Source organism: Ambystoma mexicanum, chromosome 3p (genome assembly GCF_040938575.1).
Source record: "Ambystoma mexicanum isolate Mex_15411 chromosome 3p, UKY_AmexF1_1, whole genome shotgun sequence".
NCBI classification, from domain to species: Eukaryota; Metazoa; Chordata; class Amphibia; order Caudata; family Ambystomatidae; genus Ambystoma; species Ambystoma mexicanum.
Genome location: NC_090925.1, coordinates 143,473,586 through 143,495,711, shown reverse-complemented (window position 1 = coordinate 143,495,711; position 22,126 = coordinate 143,473,586). Strand labels below are relative to the sequence as shown.

Sequence of the window (22,126 nt, the reverse complement as noted above, 5' to 3'; positions counted from 1 at the left end):
GGATTGGTCATCCGAAGTACCCCCGTCACTTTCAGCCTGTGGTGGTGGTGGGGGAAGGAGTTCCACCCACGACATACTGTACGCAGCACACCGCTTCACACGGCGCTCCTTAAGGGTCTTAGGCAGAAGGAGTTTGCAGGCCGCACACCGCTTCTCATCGTGCTCTAGGGGGAGACAGGCGTTACACGTCCTGTGTTCGTCCTTCCAAGGATATCTAACCCTACAGTTAGGGCACAATATAAAAGGAGTCCTTTCCATGGCTAAAGGGAAGGATGACCAGACCAAAAGGGAAAAGAGTGGAAAGGAGGAAAGACATAACGACAATATGGCCACCCCGACCCCACTCTCCCTACTGTATAGGTCGGCCAGAGGGCCCGACCACGTGGAAAATCCGGCCGCCGGATCTTAGGCGCCGAAATCCGCAGCCATAGACAAATCCCCCGTAGTCTTCGTCGAAGATGTTCTTGTTGGCTGAAGTAACTTAAAAGGGTAATAACCGACAATTCGGTAAAGATAAACAATGTTTCTAGTAAGAGCTCTGCTATAGGGCGACCAGTTATCTGGGCGGAAAAAAACAATCTGAGGGACCTCGGCGGGTGAGGGATTTTGGGTACACTACACTCCACGATAGGGATAGTGTTACAGACACGCCTATACCGATGTCCCCTTTCGGTCCCCGAAAGACAAGATGCAATACTCCGCGGTTACCACTGGATGTTGGACCATATGTACAGCATGTGATTCTAAGCAGATTAACAAGCATCAGAACAATATATTCCGACTCAGCATATGTAACCACTACGGTACACACTGGTCTTTCACAGTGGAGGAGAAGGAGATTCAGGAGAGCAGACAGGTCCCCTGTACAACATGCACAGTTACTTAATGAATTAATCACAGTCTTGGCAGTACCTTCAGTGGTAGCATCAGTGAAATGCCAAGCCCATACAAACAACAATGACAAAATAGCACTTGGGAACGCAGCAGCAGATGCCGCGGCCAAACAAGCAGCACATTTCCAAAAGCCACAAACAGCAGAATGTGTGTTGAAAGAGAAAGCACAACAACCAATGGAGGAAGGATACAACACCTTACCGATAACACAAACAGATTCAAAAAAGAGCACTGCCTCAGGAGCAATAATTCTGGACAAAAAGAGGGTGCACCCAGTACCCCACTGATCTCCTGTGGAAACAGGAAACGTAGTAATGCCTGTAGAGTTGCTTATAATAGCATTCCAACAATTGCACTTCCCTGCCCACACATCGAAACACATTGCTGCGGATATCCAGGAAGACTGGTTCGTACCAATCCTCCAGTAATATCTTACCAAAATGTCAATTGAATGTATTACATGTCAAACGTTTAATTCAGGAATGATACTTAGAACAATACGCGGTACATTGCCATGCCCAATAGGTCCATTCCGTGAGCTGCATATTGATTATGTTGACATAGGAGAAAGATGCAATGGAGCCAGATACTTGATCGTGGTGGTCTTCCCCTTTTCACGCTGGGTGGAAGCTGGACCGTGTGCCCACCCAGATGTTAAGTGTGCAGCAACATTTTTGGTCAGGGAAGTTCCCGCATTGCGGTGTATGTGATGTCATATGGTTTGACAACGGAACACATTTTGTAAATGATCTTTTCAAAGAAATGACATCCCTATTAGGAATAAAACATAAAATGTGCTCCATTTACCACCTACAATAGAACGGGACGGTCGAAAAAAATAAACGGCATCCTCAAAAGCAGATTGTCTAAATTATGCCACACATTGAGGAAAATCTGGGTCTATTGTTTACCTTTAGCCCTTTACCAGCTGTGCACACAACCCAGCAAAGACCACCACTTGTCCCTCCCATGAAATCGTGACTGGGAGAAGAATGCAAACTCCTTTGTCACTGGTGAGAAGAATGTCAGATGCCCACTGAACAGCCACTGTCTTAGGAGAGGAATATAAAGAATATCTCACCGAGTTAACAAGAGCAGTGGGATGCATTGCCAAACAATTAGCGCCTCCCTTCACAAGAGAAAATTGAACAGATACGGTAACTGCCGCCCCCGACAGTCCCACAAACCGCTCTTGCCTGTTGAACTTGTATATGTTCGTAGTTTTGTAAGGAGATGGAACTCACCCGGGTTCCATGGCCCATATGAAGTAATCTATTGTACCCCACTAGCTGTAAAGATTAAGGGACTTAAATACTGGGTGCACCTGTCCGACATAAGCACATGATAGCATAGCAATCACAATGCCCCCTGAAAATGAAAGCAAGGTGGCAGTGCAATAAATAGAAAAAAAGATAAACACAGTGAAAAGAAAAAATAATGCCTCAGATGAAACAAAATAAAATGAGTAAAATTAAAATTGCAGTGCTTTCTCTTTTCTCTTAAATGGCCTATATCCATGTTTTTTATTTTCATTAACCCCCATCCCCGCTTCTGTTTCCGTTTTTTGCAGGTGCAACAATGGTGGAGAGTACGCCTTTGACAACTGAAATACCTCAATTAGCTAGTAAAAGGAATAGAATAAGTGCAACAAGAGCTTAGAGCTATGACTGTGGGCTCTATTTTGTAGCTATAGTATTTAGTGGTGTTATGTTAGGATTGATGAATTTTTGGGGAGTGTATTTTATTATGGGAGATAAAAGCCAAGGGGGCAGGAGTGCAAAAACTAATACGAGAAGGGGGACACCTTCTATGTGATGGCATTAAACTAATGTGGGATAATACAATGCTGCCCAATGCTACTAAAAGCACAACACAGGGAACCTCAGTGACAAAGTAACATGATGAATGAAAGTATGTATGAATTTTTTTGGAGATAATGTTCCAGAACAACCGTCTACTGTTGTCCCTATATAGCCTACCTCGCAACCAAAGAGTACAACTCCCTCATGGCTGGCGCAAATGTATGATCTGTTCCCTACAGCTACCTCATGTGATCACTCGAGTACTCCTTATTGCCAACAAACAACTGACTCTAGTGGAATGTAAAACTAGGTTTATTTCCACTGTACCGCCCTCCTCCCCCATCATGGAATGCACGAAAGGCACTATGTACAGTAAATAGATTGTGTAAAAGGTCTTTAGGTTGGACAAATACTTTTCAGCAAAACAGTTAACAAAAGACAAATTAAGCAATCTAAATTTGATGCATATAATGGATTGGGGGTAGACAAAATGGAAGATCTCCGCCATGCAGGTCAGTCGAACAAGTGGTACTCAGATATGAGTACCACTGGACGGCAGGCAACAAATGGTAGCTGCTATATGTGCTCACTGATACCCCATGCGTCAAGAGACGCCTAAGGTTTTAGTTCCTCAAGAAACTCCCAGTGTGGAAGCACAATGTTTGATTCATCTTGCACTATCTAAAAGGCACTTTCCAGGCATACACATGAAGCTTCTTCCGCCTGATTTTAGAATATGTAAAAAAGGAACTCCACCCTCAAAGTGTTTTAAAGAACCTTTCCTAGCAATAGAAGGAATAAGATTCACAGAAAATAAATGCCAGCAGTCTACATTCATGTGCAAGGCAGAAGGGTTGCATGGCTTTGTCAAACAAAAAACGGCAGTGGATGAATGACATGTGCGCACAAATATGGACATGTTTCTAAACTAACGTGGGTTACCACTTTGGAGATGCCAATACAAATTCAACATGAACAGAAATATGAACTTTGCTTCCGTGTAGAAGGAGATGTGCCTATGGGTTCTAACACAAATTGCAACAGAACTCACATCATTGCTGACTTGAAAAAAAGAACTGCAGCACTAGTAGGCCAATAATGGGTATGTGGTACCCTGGCATATTTGCACCTTCCGCCTTCTTGGAGGGATGACTGCTCTGGCAACACTGCAATCCGCTCTGCTGGTGGTCCCTGAAGAACATGTAGCAGGGGGAAGGGGGCAACACGAACTGGCGCAAGCATCCCAACAGGCAGAAGAAATGTCACCACTCATGAATGTGCTGTCAGAGGATAAACTGCAAGAGCAAACATTGTGAAAGGAAAGGTCATCGAACTATATCTCCACCGACTCTTCCCATCTCCTGGCGCAAATTCCTGCAGAGTAAAACTATTCAACTCTGCAGAAACATTTTTTGCATCGTTGATCCCAAGTATCGAGGTCCGCGCAAACGCCAAGTGGCTCCAAATAGTGCACTGGGAACTCATACAGCTGGCAAACGACACTGAAGAGGGGTTCAATGTCATCAAGGTGCAGAGCACTGAGACTAATGACCATGCAGAACAGGTATGTGCTCGATCGACTAACAGCTATGGAAGGAGGTGTTGCCGAAAAATCGGGAGCTCATGATTCACATTTATACCTTCATCCGATGCAGAGAATGGGACACTGTCACACGTCATAAAAATCGGTGCATGAGCTAGGAGTGAGGATGAAAAAGGAAGGTGGTGTGCAACCAACAGACTGGTTTACCTCCACATTCAAATGGGTACCATCTTGGCTTAGTACTGTGATGAAGATGCTGGTCCCCATAATCGTTTTCCTATTGCTGATCTTTTGTGTGTGCCAACTAGGGATTTGGCATTGTGCCAGAACAATTACTAATAGTGCAATGATGATAGTGACCATTGCCAGACAGAAAGGGACCGATAGAGGAACTTGCGACATAAGGGATGCACAAATGCAAACTGGGAAAAGTGAGGAGCCCAAGTTCCGCATGGTAGTCATTTATCATACTGGGGACGTAGTGGACAACCTTTATCACACTACAATAAAGCAACCACAAGATTTGGAAAATCACAGGGAAGTGTGGGTGGATCTGGATGGGGATTGTATATATATGTCATGTACCCCTGAAGAGTATGCCAGATGCGGGGAAAGTCTAAGGAATGTGTGCAGAGCATGGATGCCAATAAAAGGTACCTCAGCCTGGGACGAGGCAGTAAGAGTGGCAGAGGAACGTAGACGTGATGGAACAAAGTATTTGTAAGTAACGAAAGGGGGAAATGTTGGGGAGGGGTGGTATATTCTGCCCCCCCTGCACCACTCCTGCAACAAGTAAACAAGGTATGAGCTAAGGAGGGGAGACATCTCCATCGGTATCGTATATATTTACATTACTCATTTTAGTAGACATGTGTAGAAGCATAACTAATGCCTGTAGACTGGACTCCATTTTGTCCCTCCTGAACGCCATCTTTTTCTAGGCATCTGCGCCTCTGCTGAAATGTCAGCTCTCCCTCTCTGAGCACCGCGCACAGCCAGGCGCCGCCACCTCAACCTCCACCCCTTGCCAGCTTCGCGCATGTCGAGTTCTCACAGAAATACAGTCATTCATTGTTGCCTTTAGCAAGTGTCAGGCACTGACAGGATGTGCTCATCGCAGAGTGCAAGACCATGGCCTGCTCCAGACCCAGTGCTCCATCCATCCCTGCTGACCGATTCATTTTCTGTCTACCCCCTCACTGCCAAGCCATGGTCCACTGGCCCTATGCCCCCTATTACCTTTGAATGCATCGGGTTACCAGATCCTTCCCCTGGACCACCATAAATTGACCACCGTATACCAAATCCAGAGTGATCATATATTATTTCCTAAAGCTAACACCTATCCCCTAGGCGTTTGAAATCGTGAGGCTCCAGAGACAACAAATCACTGATCAAACCTTCCGATCAGGCACCTAAAATGAAGACCCTGACCCCATGCCCCCATAAAAGCCTGGGTTAGAAGGTACATATATTTGCCTTCTCTTTATGAACGACCCCCTTTGATGCAAAGATTTAATGCCAGCTATTATTGTTTGCATACCAACCTTCATTGTTTAGTTTACCTTAGTCAGGATTGTATCATCTTGTGATCCTCGACCGACCTTCACCCTGCAAAGATGAGCCCAGCTGACCCACATGCCAACTGAGCGCCCTAGCGTCCTCAACCAATTGTAGACTGATGTTTAAAGATGTAAAGACAGGCGCTCTGTTACCAGTCTTTAGCTTCTCCTCCTAACGCAGGTTTTCATGACTTCATCAATCTTCAGGGGGGCTGAGTTTCTTTGTTTTTTCAGGCGGGTCTGCATTTCTTTTTCAGGTGTGGCAAGTTAATTAGCTCTGAGGATTCTGGTACTTGTATTTTTCGCACTTGATTTTACTGGCAGGTGACTGGAAACAATTGTAGAGTGACATTGCCTATGCTCCATACTGGACTAGGCCAGTTAACCAATGGAAACTGTTATTTTGTACTGTATGTAATTACATCTCTCTTTTCAGATTCATAATGTGCTGCCTGTGGCAGAGCGCTCTTGGGCAGCAGAGTTCTTTGCTTGCATTTATTTACTTATATAAAATGTGCAATTACTCTACTAGTCTCATTCCCTGTGTACTTTATTCTGTCTATTGGGACATGTGCATGCTATGTTGTAAGCCTTCAAGAGGAAAAGACACAAGAGGGATGTGTATGAAGGGGGTAATTCTAAAGCAGGAGGCATACATCAGAGCGGAAAGGTTCTGGCCCGACCAGATAATCAAAGCCACCCACAAAAGCTGGAGAACTAAAATCTGTCATTTGACCCAGAGTTTGTAAGTCCATGTGGGACCAACAAAAGCTCTCCCCACAGGGACCTGAACCTATTTGAAAGACTGAGCCAAAGATCAGAAATAAACAGTGTTGAATGTACCAAAACAAATTCTATATGCAAGGAATAAAATTGTAAAGTTGTCCCGCATTGTGTAGAGGGGCACAGGAGCATGCCCTTTTTGCTCTGATTAAATAGAGGTACTTTGTGATTTACTGAAACTGAGAAATACATAAAACCTGGGAATCAGAGAGTGGCATTTATAATTATAATTGTTCTTTTATAATGTGCTTAATACAGCGGACCAGTTTCTAAGCACGAGCCAGGGATTCGAACATGTGTTGCTATGTGTTGCCTTGCTTCCTAGACAAACGCGTTGCCCTTGAGCTATCCCCCCTACCTGATTTCAAGAGAAATTTGTTGGAAGAGGGTCATGCCTTAACCAGCAGAAACCCAAGCCAGAAAAACAAGAACACTTGTCCAAATTACATTTCTTTTCCTTTAGTAGTGGTTGGGCCAGTTAAATAACTTTGGTTTGGACAGAGGACAAAATTGAGTGATTTATTTACGACATCCTGACAAGCCCCCTTTTGTTAAGTTTGTTATGCAGGGAACTTCTACTGTAGCAAAAGGGCTAGGCGAGGAATTTTCTTTACTTTAATAATAAATCTTAAAGTGTTTCACAAACCTGCACAGTTTTCCGCGTCCTGACCTACCACAACACCCAATTGTGTATAATTTTCACAGCAGTCTTGCAGTTGTGTTACTACTCTTTGCTGTGAAGGGGAGGCTATATATTGGATTGTAGGTAATGATTTCGGAGAGGACTACATCATTTTAAAGGAGTGCGGGGAATCGCTGCCTCCATTTATTGTGTAGGGGCCAGTGCTGTTTTGCAAGCACAGGTTACTTATTTGAATAATGTTAGGAGCCAGGATTGCAATAGTTATTTCCATAATTCTACCAGTGAAGCACGGGTTGGGGAGCACCATGGTTTCGAAAACCCCAGACTAGTTTGCTAAGGTCCATTTCATTGATCGCTTTCAAGGAAGCAGAGCGTCTTCTTGGGCAAGAGATATCAGCCTCTATAGTGGATGTAAAGCACTAGCCTTAATGGCAGATTTAATCCGTTTGATTTTGGCCTCAAAGAAATACCCTGCATTGTCAAGCAAGGTTTGAACAGAGTTGATGGTGGTCTTAGATTGTTGATTAAGAGTCGTTTGGACTTATGTGGTGCTTATGAAATGAAGTGGGCAGAGCACTCTTTAAGAGCTCAGCGCAAGACATTGGCATGGGTCTGCCAAGGTAGAGCAGGGGGCTGCAATCTTTGATTCTTCGGGTGCTTGGCTTTAGAAATTGCATCAATCCTAACCAGCACACTCAATAGTGAGGGACCATGGCAGCCATCCACAGGTTGCATAAATGTGTGAGGTTGAGTGGTGTAATTTTCTTTCAAGTTGCCTTCCTGATCTTTTTATTATGTAAAGCTCTAGACTGAACCATTTGTATGTCAGAAAGAAATGACCCTGTAGGTATAGGTCTCCAACACTGGGATCTTTTCTATATTCCCATGTTTGCAATTACTTCTTGTCATCAGACTGGGAATCCTCTGTATGTATTTGCAATAGCAATAACCAGGAAGTAAAACTGAATACACTATCTCATTATGGGCCATTTGCCTCTTACCTAAAGAGCCTAGTTTCAGATTTATAACAAAACGAATAAGGGCTTGATTCACAGAGCGTTCTTCAATGGTATTGCACCACTATGAAAGGCTTCTGTGAATCAGGCCCTAAGAGAGTTGTGGGGTAAAATACAGCCCCAGAATTTCTCCGATAGAGAGGCCATGACAGGCCATATGAAGAGAGCATAGCTGGCTTGTGCAACACCCATTGGAATATGCAGGCCAGTCCAAAGCACTCCTCTTCCAACATGAGGCCTAGTGAATGAGCGAGAATGGGCCTCCCTCCATTTTGTTAGCATGTACAGGCACTCAGCTGAAGAAGAGTGTGACTCATAACTGTAATATTACTAACATTGTCCAATGGATTCTAAAGAAATACTGGCTTTATGTAAAAAGGGAAAATGCCCACTTGACATATTCAAAACTACAACAGTGCACATGGAAAGAAAATATAAATTTTCACCACTGGGCATTTGGAAGCTAAAAAGGAGGAATGATGCCTGACATTTAAGAAATAAAGTCAAGTGACAGATTGCAGTTATCAGGAACAAAGAGACTTATTTTCCTCATACAAAAGGACAGCATTTAAAGAGAAAGGCCTATTTTGTTTTAGCATAAACACTGGTTCTCTTTGTTAACTGTGGCCTATCTGTGTGCATGAAACCAAGAGGCAATCTACCTCTGTTCTAATATAGTACAAAAGGAAGATTGTCTGTATGAACGACAGTCCTAAGTGTAATCGGAAATGTTATACGGTAAACACATTGTGCCAATGTAAAAGGTTATTCTTTTAGAATTATGCATGTAACTGGCTGCTGATGTTTTTCTCCATGTAACTGAACTGGTTGTATCTGGAACTGTGACCCCCACAGACCTTTGGGCTGGGTTTATCAAGGAAACAGGCTTGGGGCTTCAGTTAAAAATATAAGAAATGTTGCAAGAGAGATCCGAATTGCAGGGATTTACAGATAACATGACCAACAGAAATGACTCTTCAGGTCAAACCTCCCCATAAATTGTGCTCTAGCTCTGAGCAAAGACATTTGAAGCTAAGGAGGGGTGGGCAGAATCCCAGGGGCTGAAAAGCCAGATGTCCCAGTCATGTGGTTTGGAGAAAATGAAACTGCATGGGTTGGATCTGATAGCGAAATTGGAGGTCCTGTGTAATGCATTGAACAAATGTTCCTAAATAAAAGAAAACTGTGCATCCCAGTGAGCCCACCCAGGATTCATTTTTAAGGGTATAAAGAGCCCGTCGGGACCATATAGAAACAGAATTTGTGTGATGGATGTTGTTTTAAGTTATGATCAAAATTATGATTCTGGCAATTTCATACAGCTGAGGAACTGGAAAAAATTATAGTGGTAGATGTTGAAATTAATGTTGGAAGTATGTAGTGTCAGAGTTGTAACTACTACGGTGCAGCTACAAAGCGCGAAAAACAATAGCTCCGCCCCGGAAGGGCATGCCAAAATAAAATTAATATTGTCTGATTCACCATAAAATGAAGAATCCAATAATATATAGATTGAAGTAGTTATCTGAAAAATTAGCATAGCTGCCATATTGTTAGATTTTCAAAACCCTAAAAGGTAAAACCCATGTGCCATTTTGAAATGATGTATTTTTACTTCTCCCTCAGCTTCCATAACCCATACCTCTCAACTCCTGGTCCTATCAGCAGCCAGAGGGCATCTTGGTGGGAGGTGAAGGGAGAGTGCTAGCCAGTCCTTACTGTGGGAATTATGATAATGTAAGAGTGTCATCAACCCTATAAGAGGTCAACTTTACATCAGAACAGTGTCATGATCTCTGCTTCCAAAAGATCAGGACTTGCCCGACTCCCTTGGAAGCAGACCCATAACCCCGGTTCCGAGTGCCTGCCAGTCCCAATTGGGACCTTTTGGACCATGTCCTGGCGCCAGTGGCACCAGGCTCATAAAGATGCCCAGTCCCAGCGCTGGAAGCGCCGGGCTCATAATGCTTGGGTGGACTTACCTGCAGCAGACCATGCTGCTTACTTACATGCCAGTTGAACCCCTGATCCTCTTCTGTTTGGGACTACTTTTCCTGTTGGGTGGGGCAGGAGCCACTCCCTAGGTTCAGAACACTGGAACTCTTCTGGAAAGCAGGAACTCTTTTCTTACCTAGGCGTGGCTGTGGAAGGAGACACCTAAGCACTACAGGAGGCTATTTAAACCACACCCGATGGATGAATCTTGCTTTGCGTTATTCTGCATTCTCTGCAGCAGAACGCTCATCGTGTCTTCTGCTTCTGATCCTGGGCCTAAGGGAACAAAGGCTTACCATCCTGGAATCCAGTCTTCAGCAGCACCTGTAAAGACAAAGAAAGAACAGGTTAGCACTACGGTCTTCAGTGGCAGCGCATCTCTTACCTGGTCCATCGGCTGTCACCGACGCCTCGCGCTGCATTCCGGCATCTGAAAGACAAAGGCTTACCTACTCTTCGCATGCTCCGGAGGTCTTCGCACTGCATTCCGGCATCTGAAAGACAAAAGCTTACCAGCTCTTCGCACGCTCCAGAGGCCTTCGGCACTGCATCCCGCATCTGAAAGACAAAAGAAGGTGCGTTTAAAGACATTGGGCAACTTTATTACTCATGTGCCATTACTCCTTCCCACGCCGAATCCAGTGGGTATTCCAGCACCCTTCAGCTTCTCTAAAGCTCCGAACTTGTACCTGCAAGATAAAAGGGACAGTTAGTGCGCATCGTGAAGCAGGCTTCAAGCGCTTACTTACGTGCTTCCAGGCGCTTCTATTCCTCACGCGGGTTCGATCCTCAACTCTCATCAGCCCGCCATCCGCCATCGCCGGAACCCTGCAAAACAAGAGATATCATTACAAAAGACTTTTAAGACATTTGAAGTGCCCAGAACTTACCGTTCGTGCAGTTAACGACGGACAGCAGTCCTCTGAGGTCAAGAGGCCTGCACCCTTATCCAGTGAAGAAACTGGTTACGGCACCCTGCCCCGAGGCAGATGGAGAGCTCGGCGTTCACTTACCTAAGGTGAGGGCGTTAACCTTTGGGCTTCTACAGGAGAAGAGAAAGGGAAGAGGAGAGAGGCACCCAATAACCCCAGTTCATTAATCCCATATTTTCTATCTGCAGACATCTTACTCTTCGAGTCAGACATACAGTGCACAGAGGTCCAGCCCAAAGAGCCAACCGTGTGTTACACATCACCTTTGAAGATACGGCATTCACCCAGTCAAGACCGGCGCCTCTGCAGGAATCAGGTGAGCGTTACAAACAGGTCTTTTCCACGTTATTCCTAAAGACCCTACTGCTGGACTCTTGCGAGAACAAATAGCAGGGAGGCCTCAATCCTTGCATTGGAGACAGTGACAGGGAAATCTAGAAGCTAGCTGGGACCCCCATCAGAGGAGCTAGAGGAAGTCCGGGTGCAGGAGAAAACCCTTGACTGAAGCCATTGAGCCGATCTGTGCTGTCCTCAGAGGAGCCCTGCTGTTTCCTAAATAAAAAGAAAACTGTGCGTCCCAGTGAGCCCACCCTGGACATTTTAAAGGGTATAAAGAGCGTGTTGTGACCATATAGAAACTAAATTTGTGTGATGGATGTAATTTAAGTCATGATGGAAAATTATGATTCTGGCATTTTCATACATCTGAGGAAATGGAAAAAACTGATAGTGATAGATAGCCACAAAGCGCGAAAAACAATAGCTCCAACCAGGAAGGGCGTGCCAAAATAAAATCAATATTGTCCGATTCGCCATAAAATGTAGAATCCAATAATAGATAGATTCATGTAGTTATCTGAAAAATTAGCATAGCATGTTTTGAGATTTTCAGAACCCAAAAAGGTAAAACCCACCTGTCATTTTGAAATGATTTATTTTTACTCCTCCCTCAGCTTCCATAACCCATACCATCCAACGCCTGGTCCTATCTGTTAGGCAAGATTTGTATGCAATTCCCTCTGGGATCACTACAAACAATTCTGTCTACAGGTGTAAGCAACAACCATCCCTTAGTATAAGTCTGTAGCACACAATTTTGGTAGCGAGCTGAGCAGCCACGCTTATCTCAAGAGGGAATGTGAGCAAAAAAATCACAATTATTCAGATAGACTCTTACTCAAGGTTTTTGGTAAAACACTTAATTTATTTTACAGTCAGTCCCAAAACATTCACTAGAAGGAGGTAATTAATATCATACATAAATATACTACAGTACTGTACTCTAAGGTTCTGAGGCATTTACACTACTTTGAAGTAGACCCAACATGGCATTCAGGGTACTTAGATAGAGGAGCAAAAAGGCAAAGGTTATTTAGAATATTTACAGAAAGGATCACAATATTTACAGAAAGGATCACAAGTATTCTTAGACAGTGCAGATACTTTGAGTTCACCAGAAGAGTCAATGAAATTCAATAGGATAGGCCAAAGTCAATGGGCTAAAAGTCTTGGATAGGATACAACGGTTCCGGTTTTCAAATGTTAAAGTCTCTGTAAAAGTTCTCATAAGTAGTTTGCGAACATAAGCATCATATGAGGAGTCACAAGCTGATCAGGCCTGAAACTTGCAAAAGTTGTACGCACTTTGTCGTGAGGGGTAAGTTCTCTCGATTGGGTTTTCACAGTACCTTACAACGAAGAGAGATGCAGCTGAAGACTTTTGTTCCTGGCAGTTCCTGCAGATCTCGCTGTTCCTGAGCCTTAGTCTTGGCGACAAGAGGGAGGACGTCGGGGGACTCCTGCACTGCACGGGGGCTGGTCCACAAGCTGGCAAAACTTTGATTACTGGTAGCTGTTCCTTCAAGCACACAAACTGGTGGCCTTCCCCCTGGTTAATCCTAACCAGCTCCGAGAATGGTATCCAGGTGGCTTACGAGTTGATTGGTCCTAACAACTCAAAGGAAGAAGTCATCCTTGAAGGGGCTTCTCTGTCAAGATGAGTTTCAGCAATTCGGACCTGCAGCGGGGCTTCACCGGGCAAACCAACGGTCCAGTAGTTGCAGCAGTCGTCTTCCTTCAGCTCATCTTTGGTTCTTTCGTGGTCGACTCTGCCTTCCAAGCCTTGACACTTGCCTTTTATCCAGTTTCCTCCCATTCATTCCATCCTAGCTGCCACTCACCCAGCAGGGTGGCTGTCCTTGCCGAACAGTCAGCCAGCCAATCACGCCAGAGTGCATTTAGGTCTCCTAGGAGACTAAGCACAGGGAGTTTCGGGCACCTCCCTCACTTCCTGCCCACCTCAGACACTCAGGCGCCAGAGGCGGTCCTCAGTCCTGAAGCCCGCCAAAGGTGATGGAACAAAGGGACCAAACCTGATTTGGCGCACAGAGACAAACACTAGAAAGACCTTTCCAAAAAGAAATGGCGAAAAAAGAAGACAGGGACCTGTTTAAACAAAAGGGGGCTCAGACGCCATCTTGAAAAACATGGCTCCCGCGGTTTTTAGCTAACAGAGCTACGAATAGTTTGCGGTCGGGAAATATCATGGCAATACCACTGCCACCAGCCATTCTGAGAGGAAAGGGTAGAATTTGACTGCTACATGAGTTTCCAGACTCGGGACACTAGGTATCCCCTCCAGCACTCTGTTGTGAGACATGGTGTACTGGGCCTAGGAATTTAAAAAGACTAGTAAAGCCAATTTAACTTTCCATTCTCTGGGAAACAGTAGTTTATCCCAGAGAAGGTATTTAAACCTTGGGAGAGCATGTAAGGCTTCCCTGTGTCACTGCACTAAGGGTGTTGTGTGACACACATGATAAGATGATGCCTATGGAGTGATCTAAAACCCCATAATCAAAGAACACAAGAGTAAAACACACATCAAAATACATGAGAGAGTGGGAAAAATAGGGTCACACAGGTAAAAAATGTAACCCCAAACATCCAACAAAGTTGCTGAGGGACTCTAAGCTAAAGGGAATTAGCACATTTTTGAGAATTCTCCCTAACACGATCAGCAGCCAGTGGGCATCTTGGTGGGAGGTGAAATGAGAGTGCTAGACAGTCCTTACCATGGGAATTATGATAATGTAGGAGTGTCATCAACTGTGTAAGAGGTCGATTTTGCATCAGAACAGGGCTTTTCCACTTTATGGAAATCTAGAAGCTACCTGGGACCCCCCCATCAGAGATGCCAGAGAAAGTCTGGGTGCAGGAGATAATCCTTGACTGAAGCCATTGACCAGATCTGTGCTTTCCTCAGAGGCGCCCTGCTGCTTCCGTTGATGCCCCATAATCCAGGCCTTCCATGTAAGCAGATATATCCTAAAAGTGTGTGGGGGTAGTGGGGAGGATGGGACTGCCAGCCTTAATCTCCATCTCGCATAGCGGGTAGGGGGATGGTACTGGGAAGACCCGTGGCACTGTTTATTAAATCCCACTCAAATTAATTCCACTATAGAAAATTATGTTGGGAATAGCCTGCCTCAATCCTTTTCATTAAATTGTGGGGGAGGAGGTGAACGCATGTATATCCTTAGCACCTTTAATTAAAATAAATCAATTAATTCCCATATAGAAAAATAACGGGATGAGTGTTGTTAGAGTTCAAAACTAACAAACGTCATGCCCAGTGGGTTAGAGCCGGTATAGACAAAGTACTTGGGTGACTACTTTTCTGAAACCCCTGTCTTCTGTCCAGAAAGGGGGGGATCCTGAATCCCAAAAGAAGCAATCCTAAAACGTTACCTTTCAAGTGAAAGGGGAGTGGGTAAAACGAAATTTCCCATTTATCCCCTTGCATCCCAAACCAGAATTACCAAGCATTACCTCTCAATTGTATGTGTGCTGCAAAATGGGATTTCCCATTTATTCCGTACCTCCAAACCACAATCCCAAAGCACTGCATGTCCTTTGAATGTGTTCTAAAAAAACGATTTTCCCCATTGAGTTTCTTTCTCAAATGTTGCCTTTCTCAAAACAAAGCCAAAATGATTTTTCCATTGTATTGTGAATGTTTTCTATTGGTTAATTTGCAATTAAATCTGATGTAAATTGTGACTGGCCATTTCAAAATTCTACTTGTATTGTTTTAATAACAGAAAGTAATTTGGAGTTGTGATATGGTGTAGTGCCACATCACTGGTGTTGAAGTTTTGGTTGCTATTCCATTTTGTAAAACCTTCAATAAATATATATTTTTACTATACACTGGCCTGGTTCCTAGCCCATTGGTGCTATAGAGGGTATTTGTTGGGGTGGTGCCAGACGGGTTGGAGGCCTCACTAAAGTTGAATCTGTATAAGTGCTTTGAGTGCACGGCCACCTTGCTTGGGGGGCGGGGTGGGACAAAAGAACTCCCTAAGTTGAGAGTGACCGCCTAATTAATCGCGACAGAGTTAACATAGGTCTTCTTACCCCAAAGGGGAGGCTGTGGGTGACTGAATATATGAAAGGCACCAATGCTTGGGAACTATAGTTACAGGTGCGTAGCTTTTTATTCTTCATCATTGTCTCTTTTACAGATTCACATGTTCACAATAAATTAAACAGCAGTGCTCAAAGATGAGGGCAGACTGTGTAACATAATCAAGATGGTTTCCCTCTAACGGTACAGATGCTGAAATGCGGCTTGACCCACTGTTGTCTTGGTTTCCTCATCAGCCGCACAAAGATAATTGTTGTGTAAATGTAGAAGCATTCACAAGGGTGCCACCTGACGACTATGCAGATCAGGACACTGGCATAGCATGTACAACCTCACTCGTGTGGTCATGCACAACCATTGGGATAGGCCTCATCTGCTGCCTGACGGAGAGCACCTGCCGGGTATTTTGTGTGTGGCAACTTGCTATACAGTTACAAATCATAGGTATTCACCTTAAGGAACTTTAAGCAGACATATCCCTTACTCCAGGGACTCTAAATAGTGTGTACATGTCCCTCTCAGTAGGCACCTCTAAACAGCAATTATTTATATAGGATAGTACACATTTTATTTTGTTGAGATTTTTTTTTAAAAGACAGTACAGGCACTTTCCTACTAGGAAAACGAGATGATATTGCTTAATTACATATGGAATAAATAATTAGGCAATAACACCCGCACCGACTGGTTTTCTTGGTAAGGAAGTTTCCAGAGACGATGTTAAAGGGCTGAGCCAGTGCAGGGCATTTAACGAGGGCTTCAATGCGGACACTGCCAGCAATACTATTATAGCCATCACCACCTCAGCATAACATCTACGGTGGAAGTGAGGCGGGTTTATTTTTACTTGATAAACAGCATGCATAGACTGTGCTGCCCATTGTTAGGTGGGCAATGCTCTCCTTTCCAGCCTCCAAAGGCCCTTTCAAATGGGGCAATATGGATTCCCGGATGCCTACGCTTTTAAATGCATAGCAGTGTCCTACTCTGGAGGGACTTTTCGGGCTTTTCATTCACTACATTGAGCAGAAGATGGAATGGTTTGCATCAGGCCTCCCCATATACATACCCATGTGCTATCGTCCAAACATTTTGGAGTTGGGGTTGACTTGCACCCTCACGCATGCCACACCCCAAGACACCCTCACAATACTAGAACTCAAAGACACTACTTCAGAGAACACATGCTCAATGCAGCACCTGTTTAAATTGTTGAGAGGCACCAGTGATTATCTGCCCAATGTGATGTGAGAACAATACTTTTAAACTGTTGGACTGGAGGTTAAACAAGAAATAAGGATTTACCAGTTGTCGAATTCAGTGCCATTGACCCATTTCCAGGGCTGATCAGAATCCCTCCTCAGGCCAATCCAGTGATCACGCTCCCCTTTATAACGCATCACGAAATCCTGCAAACATGACAGAAAAAGGACACACTGGAATTTACTCAGCAGACCCTCGCTGAAAGTTCAGTAAATAGGACTTGTGTAGAAAATGTGCGGAATTAAGAACATAATAAATCACAAACCGAAAATCGAGTGACTCTCCTGAATGTGTAGGTCGCCACTCTCATTTTGGTCTAATATATGTCAAGATAAACATTTATGAATAATTCTAAATAGTGTAAGGACTACATTGGTTGCATTGCATTGAGCTTCTGTGAAGCATTCAGAGTGATAGTTTATATCCAGGCTGAACGAAGTAACATTCACAGGAGAGGACCACTTTCCCTTGAAACCTTAATGTAGTTCGTAACCCGCCTAAAGATATTGTCCAATAGTTAATCTTATAAGTGGTTAACGGGTAATGATGAAAGGTGTTCCTCAATACCATCTTCTATTATGTTATTCCAGTATTCTTTTTAAAGGTTGAGGAGTTTTATGGTAAGTCCTCTTCACCAAAAAGGAGGGAAAACAGATACAGAGGACAAACCAATGAATCATCCGGTAAGTGAAAATAAATTTATTAAGAACTGTAGAGAACAATGGCAACCCCCTCCTTCCGCCCAAACGTTTCCTACGGCTCCTCTCATATTCCCCCCACCATGGAACCAGTCCCACTGTAACACATCCCCCACTGTAACACATCCCCCATTCCACAATACAAAACATTGGGGACAACAAGATGCAAAAAGCAACCTCAAAATATGAACATAGAGAATTTAATCGTAACACAATCTATACATTTGTTAGGGAACCCAGCATTGTGTCTGAGATGATCCATTGCAGAGAGCCTGTCTTCGTCTACATCCCGATCACATGACCTCCACACTGCCTCCCACTAGCCCCAACCCTATCCTCATACACTCACCCAGCACCACCCACACTAGACTTCCTCTTCAGAGTTCAGCCCAACACCCCTATTTGGTATCCTCACTCGTGGAACATTGTTCTTTCCATGTGCTATCCAACCCCTCTGGCATCTTCTGTGCTCTGACCACTCTCCTTAGTCCACCATCCACCATTCCGAAGCTTAAGAGCACTGCAACCAACCTCAGTGACAAAGGATGACCTTCTGGCAACATTTAATGGCTTCTTCAAATGCAACATGCCACCCACTTTCACCTCAAGCTCTGTCACACACTTGCGACAGTCATAGCGTATCGTGTTCCTCCACTGTGACTGCAGCACCCTCATGAATTTCCCCTGCATCCTTCCGTGGAATAAGGGCCATATCACATCATGACATTAACAAAAGTCGTGACATCACAAGAAGTATAAGTATATACACGCACAAAATGGTGGCTGTTCACCACATGGAATGCTGTCAAAGGGAGATAATCAACCATTTACAAAAGATAAGCTACAAGCCACAATAGGGTAAGTAATGGAATCCAACATTAATTCTGCTTTATTCATGATAAAATAGGTGAACAGATCATTATTTGTTTTCACAGGGATCATCACCCTTAATTCTAAAAGGTTTACTTTGGCTGAAATGTTATAGCATGAGAAAGGCCTCTAAAGAAAATCTAATAAATGCATCCAACAAATGCCATCTAATTGGAATATTCATATTAATGGAATCTTTATGACTTTTCATAGCACAAACAATGTATAAATGTGACTTTAGACAAAGGGATACTTTTGGCCCCAAACTTAATATAATCTCATAAAAGTAAGAACATATCTACTTGATATTTGCACTTTGTCTGGTAAAATTGTTTTTATCAAATTGGAGGAGCTAGGGGGGAGGATGGTCTCTAATTGGCTAAAGCTAAATGCTAGCAAAACTGAGGTACTGGTTGTAGGTACTACCTTCCCCCATCTGTTCTGTACCAATGACTTTTGGCCCTCTTCCCTTGGCCCACTTCCTACACCTGTTCTGTCAATCAGAAATCAGGGGATACAAATCACCGCCTCCCTGACCATGGACGAGCAGGTGGCAGCAGTCTGCAAGACAAGCCATTTTAAACTCTGGGTCTTAAGGAAGGTCCTCCCTTTCATCCCCATAGCCTCCCAAACTCCTGTGGTAGCTGCCCTAGTTTTGAGTGGAGTTGATTATTGTAACTCACTTTATCTAGGGCAGCCTCTTTACCTGGTCAGGCGGCTACAACTTCTACAAAATGCAGCAGCAAGATCTATTGTTCGCCCTCCATTTGGAACATACATGTCCCCTGTGCTGAGACAATTACACTGGCTCCCTGTGGCGGCTCGAATTATGTTCAAATCTATGTATATGGTACATCAGGCTTTTTACGTCATTGGAGTGGAGTACTTGCAAGCGAAATGTGTGCGCTATTTTCCTACCCACACTCTCCGCTCCCACTCTGCCCTCTTGATAGTTGTCTCTCGGTTTGGTTGCGCCCACTTTGGTGGGCGTGCCTTTTCTGTTGTGGCTGCCAAAGCTTAGAATTAACTTCCCCTTCATTTACAGAGGATTGTTGATCACCTTGTCTTTCGGTAGAAATTGAAAACTATACTATTCTAAAGCGCACTACATTCTTATCTTATTGAATTCTCCTTTATGCCTCAGCGCCATGATGCCTTTGGGTGTGCGTATGCTTTACAAATCCCGATACCAGTCTTGAAAAAGCCACATTGGCGAATCACCAAGCACATGCTACTGTTTTGGTATGAGCTGGAATAAATTAATCATTTTGCAATATGAAAAGGAACGGAATCCTTTTTGATGAATTCATCAATAATATATATTTGATAAATTACAATGTAATAGAAATTCCTTTGATTTACTATAATAAGTAGGTTTTCAGGAATATAATGTGTCCAGCGATTTACTTACTGTAGAAAAATGCCTTTTTGTTAAATTGATTAACACAACCCCAAGCCCACATTCACTGGCATCCACCGTCAGAACGAATGGCACATCCTCCCGGAACACTTAAAGAATCTCTCTATCATCTTGTTGCATTCAAACTTTACCCCCCGTGCACAACAACTCTCTCAGAGGTTCGACAAAAAGAGGTATATCCAGGCACAAGCCACACATAATATTCAAAACCCCAAAAATGACAGCACTTGTTCCCTATCCTGGGATCTAAGTGTCCGCCCAATGGCCATTATTAAATCCTCACTCTGTTTCGTTCCATTAGCTGACATCACATGCCCCATGCACTTCACAGAGGCCTTTGAAGAAACCTATTTCCCCCTCTGCAGCATCATCCCTTGCCATTAAAATCGCAAAGAATTCACCCAAAATCCTGATACGCTATCTTGCTGTGCACCCGAATATAAGCAGATCTTGAAATGCCACCACCCCTGGCATTCCCTTGAACATCACGTACATCACTCGTTGAAACAGCGGTGGCAGGCGCTTATCTGCACAGCATCCTCCTAAATTTGAACTCCCTCTCCGGCATTAAAAAACCTGCCATGGCCGGGTGCAGGATGCAATATTATATGATGGTGTGCAGTCTTCAAATCCAATGTTGAATAAAATATGCCGTCGACCTTAGTCCTTAACCAGTAAGTCTTCGAACCTCGGTAACGAGTAACAGTCAACCCAGATCGCTGCATTCAATCCTCTCAAGTCTACACATAGAGTAATCTCTCCATTCTTCTTGTTCGCTGCCCCCATTTGTTACAACCACACAGAAATCTCAATTAGATTGATTATATCTTCCTCCTTTATGTGGTCCATGTGTGTGGCAGTTCCTTCCTCACACTAAAGGCACACAACCTTGTCTTAACCTTATCCAGTCAATAAAGCCTTTCAGACTTCCCAGTTGATCAGAGAAGACCTCCTTGTGTATTTACAGGACACCTTCCAAGCCATTCTCTTGACCCAGCAAAAGTACTTGCTTATCAATACATGGGTGTAGGACAATTCTCAACTTGGATTGCATCTCCCAACACGTTGAGTCCCTTGCTAGCAACATAAAACATGTCCTCTGCAAACCGTCCATTAACCTCCAACTCTCTGTAGATTCTGTCACCTTTAAACTGCTTTCGTGCCGATCTGTACTTTCATCAGCCTTATATGGCCAAACAATCCGTTGCATGCATATTGTGACATTATACTCACTGTGACACCTGAATCCACCACAAAACCAATATACTTGGCACAAATCTGTACGTCGCCCCAGTGTCCTTTTACTCTTCAGAACGGATGACACTCCCACCACAAGCACCATTTTTTCATACTCCTTTCATCCTCCAGCTCTTCCACTTCAATGCAGTTGACTCTGCTGCTCCTTATCATCCAGCACATTGTGGCAATGTAGCCCATTCATCTGCATAGGTTGCACTCCATGCCTTGTGGCAGGCACATCTTACTGGATGCTATGTGCCAAACACCACCATATCAGAGGAACGTCCTTGGATCTTGCACCAGAGCTCTGCTGCTCCTTTTCTTCATGGATCCACCTCTTCTCAGCAGCATGTGTATAGATGTGTTGCTCACATACGCACACAATAGCCCCTCATTGCCACGCTTGTCCAGCATCCTCCCATCACTGGCAGACACGTCCATACTCTTGGCCATGTAGATCGTTTGCTCCAAGGTCAAATCCCTACAATGCAATTGCAATGCACCACAATCTGATCTTGGATGTGCTAATCAACCAACTGGCCAAACTTTATCTGAGTCCTCTGTGCCCTGCTGATGGATATGGAACTGATATCTTTCAATAGTGACATTGGTCTGGGCAGCATAGGGCCTCCCCAGCCATAGAACTGCCTCCACATATTCATTCAAGGCAGCATTATGTAACTGGGTAGGTGATGGAAAACAGTGCTTTGGTTTGGAGGGGTGAATTAATTAATGAAAGGGGCAATTTCTCTGCTTTGTAACTTTCTCCATTCCTGGCAGCCAAGTTTCAAAAGCTCTGATCCACACTCCCCAGTTCACAGGAGCTTTACCCAGTGTTCCAAGGAATGGTGGTGGTGGCTGGGCCGGTTCATAATCTGCCGTTCTCATAATGTTAATCAGTTTCTGATCACACTGCAAATTCACTGTTTTTCTCCAAACGTTCTTCCTTTCGCTGGCCTATCAATCAATTTTCTGCTGCACCCGTGCGGATGTATCTCTCTCCCTGAGGCCCACTCTTACCTCCATTTGCAACCAGG

General features: G+C 44.1%; 1 protein-coding gene across 2 annotated transcripts in view; it reads right to left on the bottom strand.

Annotated features, from left to right (window-relative positions):
- The window catches only part of LOC138580169 (uncharacterized), a 123,030-nt gene that overhangs the window by 53,121 nt on the left and 47,783 nt on the right, over window positions 1-22,126 (bottom strand). For both annotated transcript variants that reach the window (XM_069650499.1, XM_069650498.1), the window contains exon 4: window positions 16,905-17,008. In XM_069650499.1, coding sequence (XP_069506600.1) covers window positions 16,905-17,008 — 104 coding nt within the window. The remainder of the gene's footprint in view (window positions 1-16,904; window positions 17,009-22,126) is intronic.